Raw genomic sequence first — 12233 nt, forward strand, 5'->3', positions numbered from 1 at the left:
AATACTCTGACCAATAAAGGAAAGCATACCAAACGCCTTCTTCACTATCCTATCTACTTGCGACTCCACTTTCAAGGAGCTATGAACCTGCACTCCGAGGTCTCTTTGTTCAGCAACACTCCCTACGACCTTACCATTAAGTGTATAAGTCCTGCTAAGATTTGCTTTCCCAAAATGCAGCACCTCGCATTTATCTGAATTAAACTCTATCTGCCACTTCTCAGCCCATTGGCCCATCTGGTCCAGATCCTGTTGTAATCTGAGGTAACCCTCTTCGCTGTCCACTACACCTCCAATTTTGGTGTCATCTGCAAACTTACTAACTGTACCTCTTATGCTCGCATGCAAATCATATATGTAAATGACAACAAGTAGAGGGCCCAGCACCGATCCTTGTGGCACTCCACTGGTCACAGGCCTCCAGTCTGAAAAACAACCCTCCATCACTACCCTCTGTCTTCTACCTTTGAGTCAGTTCTGTATCCAAATGGCTAGTTCTCCCTGTATTCCATGAGAATAATTCCTTGCTAATCAGTCTCCCATGGGGAACCTTGTCGAACGCCTTACTGAAATCCATATAGATCACATCTACCGCTCTGCCCTCATCAATCTTCTTTGTTACTTCATCAAAAAACTCAATCAAGTTTGTGAGACATGATTTCCCACGCACAAAGCCATGTTGACTATCCCGAATCAGTCCTTGCCTTTCCAAATACATGTACATCCTGTCCCTCAGGATTCCCTCCAACAACCTGCCCACCACCGAGGTCAGGCTCACTGGTCTATAGTTCCCTGGCTTGTCCTTACCACCCTTCTTAAACAGTGGCACCACGTTTGTCAACCTCCAGTCTTCCAGGGCCTCACCTGTGACTATCGCTTATTCTTTCAAATCCCTGTCTGAGGGAGTGCCGCACTTTCGGAGGGTCAGTGCTGGGGGAGTGTTGCACTGTCGGAAGGTCGGTGCTGGGGGAGTGCTGCACTGTCGGAGGGTCGGTGCTGGGGGAGTGCCGCACTGTCGGAGGGTCGGTGCTGGGGGAGTGCCGCACTGTCGGAGGGTCAGTGCTGGGGGAGTGCCGCACTGTCGGAGGGTCAGTGCTGGGGGAGTGTTGCACTGTCGCGGGATTGTACTTATGGTAAAATACGTCTTACAACTGAAGTATAGATTTGTTTAGAATGTTCAGCCAGTGTTTCTGTTGTTGTGCCTGTGTGTGTCTGTATTGATGAGTGAGGCACAGAAGTCTGTTACAGACTGCTACCTGTTAACTGGGAGAAAGTGAGGACTGCAGATGGTGGCGATCAGAGTCGAAAAGTGTGGTGCTGGAAAAGCACAGCAGGTCAGGCAGCATCCGAGGAGCGGATTCCTGATGAAGGGTTTATGCCCGGAAATCGACTCTCCTGCTCCTGAGATGCTGCCTGACCTGCTGTGCCTCTCCAGCACCACACTCTTTGACTTCGCCTCCTGTTAACTGTGTGTGTGGCTCCAGGAGTGAAGTGATTGGCTGTGAGGTTTTGGAAACGTTCGTGTTTTTGCTTTCCCACTGAAGTTTCAAGCTGTCGTTATTGTTGCAGAATTGGAGGATTACTGGGAACTGGAACACCCAGACAGCAGTCACATCCCCTGCCACTCCTATGACAAGAAATGCATCGCCAAACACTACGCTCGGATTCGTGAGAAAACTCACAACAATGGGAGGTCAAAGAACAACCACATCCGTGATGAACCGCGAATAATGGCAAGTTTGGTATCAGTATTTTACCATTTTGGTATCAGTATAGTACCATTTCCACCTTGAGTCTCTGTCTGTGTGTGTGTCTCTGGCACTCTCTCTCTCTCTCTCTCTCTCTCTCTCTCTCTCTCTGGATGTCTCATGTTCACTCACTCTATGTCTCTCTGTCTCTCCATGTCACTGTTTGTCTCTCTCTGCCTGTCTCTCACTCATTCTGTCTGTCTTCATCTCTGTTTTTCGCTCCAGCTCTCTCTCCCTCTCCGGCGGTCTCTTTCTCTCTCAACCTTTGTCTCTGTCTCACTCGTTGTCTCTCCCTTTTGTCTTTCTCTCCCTCTGTCCTTCTCCCCCCGTCTCTCTCACTTTCTTGCTCTCCCCACTGCCTCTCTCTCTCCCCTCCATCTCTATCTCTATCTCATTTCTTTCTCTCTCTCTCTCTCTCTCTCTCTCTCTCTCTCTCTCTCTCTTCTCTCTCTCTCTCTCTCTCTCTCTCTCTCTCTCTCTCTCTCTCTCTCTCTCTCTCTCTCTCCCCATCCCCATCTCTCTTTCTTTCTCTCTCTCTTTCCCCCTGTCTCTCTCTCTCTCTCTCTCCCCGTCTCTCTTTCTTTCTCTCTCTCTTTCCCCGTGTTTGTCTCTCTCTCTTTCCCACTGTTTCTCTCTTTCCCTCTGTTTCCCTCTCACTCCTTACTGTGCTCTTGTCAGAGCAGACAGTGAGAGAGCACCATGCTCCCTCAATGACAGTGTTTTTTTGAGTGAGTTGCTAAGTGCAGTGCTGTCTGTCTGTCTGCCTGCTCTCACAGGCAGCTGGGAATGATCCTGTGACTACTGTCTTGTAGGTGAACAGGGATTTATCATTTTTGACATGAACAATATTTATCCCTCAACAAACATCACCGACATAAAGATCTGATGCTTACCATCCTGCTGTTTGTGTGAGCTTGCTGTTTGTAAACTGCATTACAATAGTGGCTGCTTTGTTTATGACTCTATGATTCTGTAGATGTGAAGTGTTTTGCAAAGTGTTGATAAACCCAGTTGTTCTTGTGTCGCTGGGGAATGGCTTGCTCTGGTGTTGAATCAGTGCAGCATTGACCATGTTTGAAGTTGCTTTAAACTTGGCTCGACATCTGAGGAACCAGGGGAATAATGTACAAACAGCAAGTCAGTCACCACGCTGCCTTGTGCAGCTGTCTCTGTTAAATGGCTGAAGCTATTAATGCACTCCATTACTCCTCAGCAAGTTTCACCTCTACTTCTTACCCTCCTCTCAGCTCTTTGTTTAGTAGCAGCCATTTTCTCGTGACTTAAGTGCCTTGGCCATGTGCTTTAGGCCCGGGTGCAGGGCTGCTATGGAGCTGCTCCGTGGCTCCACTCTCCCATTCTCCATGGAGCAGGCTGCCTGACATCAGGGAAGAAAACAAAATAAACTTTGGAAACACAGTCAGTCTGAGCTCCTGCTGTAAAACACTAACTCCTCTTTCACCAGACCCAGCAGAAACTCAAATCCAAACAGTTTAACTCTTGCTGCTAGCTCTCCGAGTGGATTAGTAATTGGGTTGGATCCAATCTAATGGATTGAGTTTCCAATTGAAACATCAATAATGTTCCTTCATTTCGCCACCCGCAGAGTGATTAATATTTTTTGTAAATATTTCTGTGTGAAGAAATTTCATCAATATTATCCCATTGAAGCCCTCCCTCTCACACTTTTAATTTCCTACACCTCACTATATTCTGAAATAGTATAATGTTTTTATTTGTGAATTTAACCTGTCAATTCTTCGGAATATCTCCCCTTCAATTACAAGTGACCACTTTCCAGTTTGGTCTTTCTGTTTCAAATTGCTCTCCATCAGTTTGAATTTCTCAGCTTTGCTTCCACTCTCCCAGATTATGACTCTCCGGTATTGTTGATCCGAATTAATATTAGAATTCCCTGATTGAGTTTCTTCTGAAGTTTTTCATTTCTAACTGCAGACTTCAACCTTCTCTCTCCCTCCGACCAGTGCCATCCTTTCAGAGGACATTGTCACATTTCCTCCAATCAACAATTATAGTTTTTGAATTTCATTTTATTCAGAAATTTCCTGAATATGATTATTATCAGCCATGATGCGGGTGAAGTGAATTAATCAACGTCTTCTCGATGCTCCTGTTCACAGGGACCGTGTCATGGACAGCTGCAGCGAGCGCTTGAGAGGTTTGCGATGTCACTGAGTCAGACACATGAAAACCTGTACCATATTCCCATCCCAAACTGTGACAGGAAAGGATTTTATCATCCAAAGCAGGTTTGTGTTTCATTGGCAATGATCACTAAATGCACCAGCAGAGCTGCTTCTTCACTTCCAGGATAACAGTCAGCTCTCCTCGAATCCACCTGGGAAATTCCCCCCACAGAAACACTGACAGTTGGAGTCATGCCTATTACTGCTATGATTGTACACATCTCAATGACCAAACAACAGCACAGGGGCAGTGCGGGGTTAGATACAGAGTACAGCTCCCTCGACACTGTCCCCTATCAAACACTCCCAGGACTGGGACAGCACAGGGTTAGATACAGAGTACAGCTCCCTCGACACTGTCCCCTATCAAACACTCCCAGGACAGGGACAGTGCGGGGTTAGATACAGAGTACAGCTCCCTCGACACTGTCCCCCATCAAACACTCCCAGGACTGGGGCAGTGCGGGGTTAGATACAGAGTACAGCTCCCTCGACACTGTCCCCCATCAAACACTCCCAGGACAGGGACAGCACAGGGTTAGATACAGAGTACAGCTCCCTCGACACTGTCCCCCATCAAACACTCCCAGGACAGGGACAGTGCGGGGTTAGATACAGAGTACAGCTCCCTCGACACTGTCCCCTATCAAACACTCCCAGGAAAGGGACTGCGCGGGTTTAGATACAGAGTACAGCTCCCTCGACACTGTCCCCTATCAAACACTCCCAGGAAAGGGACTGCGCGGGTTTAGATACAGAGTACAGCTCCCTCGACACTGTCCCCTATCAAACACTCCCAGGAAAGGGACTGCGCGGGGTTAGATACAGAGTACAGCTCCCTCAACACTGTCCCCCATCAAACACTCCCAGGACAGGGACAGCGCAGGGTTAGATACATAGTACAGCTGATTGGCCTTTCTGATTTGGAGTTTTATAAATTAATACCAATGATGTCAAATGGAAGGGTTTGTTATGTATTTGAATTGATTCCTGACTGGAGTGTTGTGCAGTCATACAGCACAGAAACAGACGCAAAAACAGAAATTGCTGGAAAAGCTCAACAGGGCATGGCAGAATCTGTGGAGAGAAATCAAAGTTAACGTTTCAGGTCTGGCGACCCTTCCTCAGAAACAGGCAACTTGTCCGTGATGGTCAGGCTTCCCAAACTGAACTAGTCCCATTTGCCTGCATTTAGCCAAAATCCACCTAAACGTATCCTATTCATGTATCATGTCTTTTTAAATGGTGTAATTGTCCCAACCTGTATCATTTCCTTTGGCAGCTCATTCCACACACGCACCACCTCTGTGTGGAAAAAGTTGCCCCTTTGGTCCGTTTTAAATCTTTCCCCTCTCACCCTAAACCTATGCCCTCTACTTGTGGACTCTCCCCCCCCCCCCCCCTCCCCCCCCCCCCCCCCCCCCCCCCCCCCGCCCCAACCACCCCCCACCCCAGGAAAAACACCTCAAGCCCCTCATGATTTTATAAACTTCTATAAGGTCACCCCTCAACCCCAACGCTCCAGGGAAATAAAGTCCCAGCCTAACCAGCCATGTGTAGACAACTTTGGGTTGAATTTGAAAGTGATGTTATTGAGCTGCTGATTGTGGAATCCATGTTTCTGATGCCTCTGCTTCCCGTCTCCTCCCACTTCCCCCTCCTCCTCCCACCTCCCCCTCCTCACAGTGTCACCCCTCGCTGGATGGAGAAAGGGGCAAATGCTGGTGTGTCGAACCGAAAACAGGGGTGAAGCTGATTGGCTCTCCAGAGGTGAAGGGAGACATTGACTGTCAGCAGTTTCTCCTGGAGCAGGAGAAGGACTGAGCAGCTGCTTCCAGCAGAAAGATGCTTCACTGTTCTTTCCAAAAAAATCCACTGTTCTTTCTGATGTTATCTTTGTAAGATGGAGAGGGAACTCCCACAAGTTGAGTCAGTGTGTTCTGTGAGATGCAGGAGTGTGCAGTCATTGCTCATTCAAACCTCACTGAATCAGTGCTCAGTTACATTGACAATCACAGAATCCTTTTAAGCTTTTGTCTGCTCCTTATAGAAGTGTTTCTGTTGTCTAACGTCTTCCAATTTTGATATCTTTCTGATGTTCCTGTTGCCTGTTCCTGTGGGTTTGCCACATTCTCCAATCTCTCACTCCAAGTAGGTCCCATCGTGAACACCCACAGCAAGTGGCCATTCTCCCTGTGGTCAGACTGTAGTCAGATAATTAGTGAGTGTCAGGTCACAGGGAGTAAGGACCATGAGGGAAAGTCAATGTCGCTTGTGTGCCATTCTAGCCTAAAGGTGTTAAAGGTCTTTCAGTCTAACTCTCTGAGCAGACTGAACCAAACTCTTTAACTTACAACAACCAAACAAACTAGTTGTGTCCTTCCAGTGCACCTGGTGCTAAACAGTCTCACCCTAGCCTGTGAGAAAGGGTATTGAAATATTGGGGATAGGGGAGAAATGCATGAATCAGTATTAAATCCTACAAGGTGCCAATAGGGCACTGACACTCCAAAAAAAAATGCATCCACATCTCACTTAGTGCCTCATTCTGTCTCGATGAGAAGCCCAGAAACCTGTTTCTTGCAGGAGTCTGTTTGATATTCACTCATGGCCAATGGAAGTTTGATCCAATGTTGAAGGGGTTTGTATGTCCATTGATATTTGGAATGGGATGACCACCAGGTGACCCTTAAAGAGCCCGCCCTTCCTTCCTTATGACTCTCCTTTTGGCTATTATTCTGCACCTAGCCTTAGTCCTTCTAATGGCACCCAATGGGTTACTTGGACAGGATCTCCCAAAGACATGAATACCTCACTCACTCAGCCTCTGTCCACTTGCAGCTCCTGTGGCTTCTCAATTGAGTTTTATAAATCTCTTGGGAAAGGTGGCAGATGGGATATTGAGGGGGTAGTCACTGAGCCGTTGGGGCAGATTGCTGGAGGAAGATGGTTGGCTGTTATCGCTGCTGCAGAGATCATTAATTCCTGAGCAACAGGGAGAGGAGGAATTTAAAATTGTGCAAAGGTGAATGTTTCTGTGCCTTCAGAAGTCACTGATAATGTCACTGAACAAATAAACTAGAGACCCAGAGAATGGTTTGACAACATAGGTTCAAGTCCCACCACAGAAACTCGTAGAATTTTAATTCATTTAAAATCAGGAATTGAAAGCTAGTCTCAATCCTACTGGCCCTAAAGCTATCATTGATTGTTAGAAAAACCCACCTAATTCACTAATCTCCTTTAGGGATGAAAATCTGCTATCCTTACCTGGTCTGGCCTACATATGACTCCAGAGCCACAGCAATGTGATTGATTGTGTAACTGCCATCTGGGAGAACAATAAGAGAGAGCGTGTGGACACAGTCAGGGGCTGTGAGTGACAGCCTCATCAATAATGATCCGTCCCATGGAAGAATGAAAGGAGTAATCTCTGTGTTTGCAATTTCTTTTCAGGAAGTGAGGGTCTGCCAGTGAGACATGAGGCAGCTTCAGCATCATTGGGGTGGATGGTCTTCTCCTGCCCCTGAGTGTGTCCCCAAGCTGTCTGGGTGACTGCTGGCTAGGAACACAAGATGTGGCAGCTGGTTTGAGGGCTTGTGGCCTGAGAGAGACGATCAAACTCTCCATGTTCCACACTCACCATGGATTATTCAATGTTCCAGTAGTTCTACTGGTGCCTATACATTTCAGTATTGGAAGTATCAATCATTGAGATTGATTATCTACATTTCCCCATTTATTAGATCTACCTTTCCATCTGGCCAACTGGCAGATACTAACCAAAGTCAAGATTAGAGTGGTGCTGGAAAAGCACAGCAGGTCAGGTAGCATCTGAGGAGCAGGAAAATCGACGTTTCGGGCAAAAGCCCTTCATCAGTGTGCTTTTCCAGCACCACTCTAACCTTGACTCTGATCTCCAGCATCTGCAGTCCTCCCTTTCACCTAGATACTAACCAAAGCCCAGTCTGGAATGGTTGAAGCAGAGAGCAGGAGACGGGTGGGAAAAGATATTCTGGTCTGATTATAAACAGCAGCATTTGGGACTGTTCCTATACCATTATAATTGTTAGAGTTAGTGGATAATAAAACCTCCTCTGCCCCAAACTGGGACATTGAACCATTCTCTTCACTTGGGTGATTGGCTCAGTTTGTCTTCAGCTGATCAACTGGGACAGTCCACCTCCCCAGGGTTTGGGTTCAGGGTTTCTGTTCCTGAAACAGGGAGGAGGTTGCTTCAGCCAAAGAATACATTTTCTGGGTTGTATTATTTCCCCAGAATGAGGTTGGATCTCTGTTGTGAGACCCTCTGCTTATATTGGTATGTCAGACTGTAGGACAGTTTAGAATGTCTGCTGGACAGTTGGACGTTGAGTTCGTTTTGTTAAAAGAGAGAGATACTGCTTCCTATCCAACAGCAGCCGATAACCTGAAGCTGTCAGATAATGCAGGGGAAAGGCTCGTGTCACAGGTTAGAAACCAAGCCAGATCCAACCTCAGACTAACTTGTGGTGGAGGATGTCAATCTGTTTAGTGACTCGGTCACCTAGAAACTGTTGGCGAGATTGGGCTTTGAACCAAGCACACAAAGAAAGGGAGAGCAAGTGATGGAGCTGCAGGAGTAACTATCCTCTCAGTCCCAGTTACAACAGCACTTCACCAGGAAATGGAGAGGTCCCCTCAAATTGATTGCAGCTGAACGTAATTCTGGATGCTTTCAATAGTAGACATTGAGGGCCCCTCTTGTGATGCAGTGGTAGTGTCCCTACCCCTGAAGCAGGAGGCCTGGGTTCAAGTCCCACCTGCTGCAGTGGTGTGTAAGACCATCTCTCAATTGGTTACTTAGAAAAAGAGAATAATAGTGAACATAGAAGCAGGAATAATTCTCCCTGAGCTCTTTCCACGCTGCCTGTCAATGTCTGGGCTCCCCTTGGTTACGAAACATGAATGCCACTCTGAGAGACTGAGTTCAGAACTGAAACTGCTGTCACTAGGCAAGGCTACATGAGTAGGAAGGCTTTAGAGGGATATGGACTAAATGTAGGCAAATGTGACTGGGTCAGATTGGGAGACCAAGCGCGTGCAGCATCAGGGAGGTCCAGGTTGTCTGGGCTGTCATACAAAGATGCGCTATAGCTACCTGTTGGAGCATTCAGTGAGAATGGTTCACCTTCCAGCCCCCTGCTCCCTGTCACATGCTTCATTTAATGTCACCCTGTTGCAGTAGGGAGCCTCCTCATTGGTCATTGCTGTGCTCAGAGCTGGGTGACCTGTGACCTCAGTTACGAGGAGGTCACCAGTGGGAAGGCAGACACTGGCCATTGGGAGCAGATTCCCAGCTGAGGTCTGCACTGGTTCACATTGTGCCATTTCAAATGCAGACCCTTCAGCGACTGTCACATTAATGTAGTGCCCATCCATCTCCCTCCTCAACAACTTCCTCATGCTGAGACCCAGGTCAGACTGTAGCAGGAACCATCAGCCAATGTTCAACCAGAGGAAGGGGTTAGTACTGTCACTATCTGAGCTGACAATGATCCCAGATTCCGTTGAAGTTGAAGTTTACCTAAAGAATTCCTGAGGAGCAGTGAGCATTGTCACCTTAGAATCCCTACAGCATGGGAAGGATCCAGTCTGCACAGACCCCTGAAGAGCATTCTGCCCTATCCCCATAATCCCACATTTAACATGGTCACTCCACTCTAATCTGCACGTCCTTGGACTGTGGGTGGAAACCGGAGCATCCAGAGGAAACCCTCACAGACACGGGGAGAATGTGCAAACTCTACACAGACAGTCACCTAAGGGTAAGAATTGAACTTGGGTCCCTGGCGCTGTGAGGCAGCAGTGCTAACCACTGAGCCACTGTAATGCCAGACTGGGTGCCAAGTTTTTAGGACCCCAGTAGAACAGGACTCTGCTCACTCCTGGAGAGATTTTTTTTATTGCAAAGTATACTTTGTTCATATAAAGTTGATGTACATGCACAGATATTAAAGCAGTTCTGTACAGGTTTTGCATTTCAGGAAAAGCAAACATTGAAATCTGACACTCCCTGCGAAAACCAAAGGCATTTCTTCCTTATGCAGGACTATACTGACATACATTTACATTGGAGTTGGCGGGACAGTCTGGTAACTGAATGGACCCTCATTATACTCTGACAGGAAGACCATGGTCTTTCCCCAATGCCCCTTGGCAGCAGCTGGCCCAGTTTTAGTGTGTCCCACAGCATGTAGCCCTGAACCTTGGAATGTGCCAGTCTGGAACACTGGATCAGGGTCAACTCCTTGCTCTGGAAGACCCACAAGTGTCGGGCAGACCAAAAAAGTGTCTCTCACTGAGGTGATGGTCCTCCAGGTGCAGTCCAATTTTGTTTCAGTGTGCGGCCTGGGGACCAGACAGTAGAGCACAGAGTCCCACGTCACGGAGCTGCTCAGGACGAGCCTCAACACAAACCATTGCATCTTCCTCCAGACTCCCTTTGCTAAGGCACATTTAGATGGAGATGTGTGACAGCTTCCCCCCAACCCCACAGCTGCTGCGGGGGCGGTGTGTGGTGGTACAGACCAACTGGGCATACATGAAGGATCTGACAGACCACCGGCCAAGCGATGACTTGGTGCTTGTTGGAAAGTTCTGGTGATGAGACATTCTGACTTTGACAGTCTGTCAGGAAACAACCCGACAGGACCCACCCTCCTTTTCCCACTACGTGTGGACCACTTCCTGATGGACTGGTGGTCAAAGGTGTTTTCCTTCATGGGTTTTTCCCCAAGGACAGGTGCCATGGAATGGTCCAACTACTTGCAGCGTTCCACAGCAATGAGGCCAGTCCCAACTCCGGGGAGAGGTGGAACCATCATACACACTGACACTTGGTGTTGGTATACTGAGGGTCTCTGCACAGTTTGACACTGCCACACAGAAAGGGGGCCGTCAGGAGAATTGAGTTAACTGCCTTTGTAACAAGATTAGACCCAGAATGGATGCCATTCCTTCCACCTCTGCTCCTCTGCTCTTTCAATCTCACCTCATACTTGGTGTAATGAAATTCAGTTTGTTTAGTATCATTGGATGGAGGACAGGCTCAATAGTGACCTGTTTGTGACAGGAACTGGTGTGAGAAACAGGAAGGGCGATCACAGGGCCCTGTGACTGTGAGCAAAGGGAGGAATCCAAATGTGATGATGTGACTTTCACTGGTACAGATCCTGGAGACAGGTGACTACCAACACAGTTGACCTATATATGATATTTACTGGTAACAATCTTTAACACCCTGTGATATTCAGAATCTTTTTTAAAATACTATGTTAGAGAGTGTGTGTGTTTTTTTTGCAAAATATTGGAATGTAGTAAATGCAAATTCCATTGGTGCTGCTGTGTCCAGTTTTTTCAGGATCTCCTGTCTATCATATTGTTGCTCTGTTGTTTGTGGGATCTTTCTGTGCATGAATTGATTGCTGTGTTTTTGACATTGCGACACTTTTAATCCAGTTTAAAGAGACAGTTCATTTTGATGACTTAAGGTCACAATAATGACCCAGTCCTCAGTGCTCCACAGGACCCTACTTTAATTCATTCCCTGATCAGATGTAACCACATGCACAGCTCAGGCAGAAAACCAGCTTGATGGACCATACTTTACAGCCACTGTGCCATTGCTGTCTTGCCAGACCCCCAGCTTCACCCCCATTCCTAGTTGTTTTGTCAGTGAATTGGGGCAGTAACAGGTGGCTCACTGCCTGTGGGACCAGTGAGACCTTATGGTGGGTCAGTCGTGTCCAGTTAAGGCCTTTTACCCCACACTTGTAGTAAGTCAGCAACGGAGAGACTCATTCCAAGTGACCAGGTTTCATTGAAGTGACACGAGGGAGAAATCTCCTTATGAGACTCTGGGGGTGACAGCCGGACACCCTTAGGTGTAACCCCTTCCCCATCCCATTTCCCCTGTTCCTACGTGGCTTCACAACAACCTTCCAGGGCTGCACCTTCCAAATGACCCCACCAACACTGGAGAAGACTGGGTGGGGGTGGGGGGGGGGGGGTGCGGCTCCAGCCCCTTCAGGGAAGGCAATTCCACCTCCAGGAGCTGAATTCCATTGGCCAGAGGCTGGAATTTGGTGCCCATGTAATTCAGCTTCTCTACATCGTCTCCATCAAACGCTCTGTTGATTTCAGAGAGGACCAGACTGTCTAGGATTCCCTCTTCAGCTGCTGTACTCTCTACTGGACATTGGGCCCATTGTAAGAGGCATGCCATTGGCTGGGAGTTTAG

General features: G+C 47.6%; 1 protein-coding gene across 1 annotated transcript in view; it reads left to right on the forward strand.

Annotated features, from left to right (window-relative positions):
• LOC122539620 (insulin-like growth factor-binding protein 4) overlaps positions 1-11331 on the forward strand; it is a 49685-nt gene extending 38354 nt beyond the window's left edge. The window contains exons 2-4 of the mRNA XM_087977703.1: positions 1570-1733; positions 3887-4015; positions 5639-11331. Coding sequence (XP_087833829.1) covers positions 1570-1733; positions 3887-4015; positions 5639-5776 — 431 coding nt within the window. The 3' untranslated portion in view covers positions 5777-11331. The remainder of the gene's footprint in view (positions 1-1569; positions 1734-3886; positions 4016-5638) is intronic.
• Positions 11332-12233: the final 902 nt, after the last annotated feature.

This window comes from Chiloscyllium plagiosum, unplaced genomic scaffold, assembly GCF_037043375.1.
Source record: "Chiloscyllium plagiosum isolate Xiang-an unplaced genomic scaffold, Cpla_swu_hap1 HiC_scaffold_32, whole genome shotgun sequence".
Taxonomy (NCBI): Eukaryota; Metazoa; Chordata; class Chondrichthyes; order Orectolobiformes; family Hemiscylliidae; genus Chiloscyllium; species Chiloscyllium plagiosum.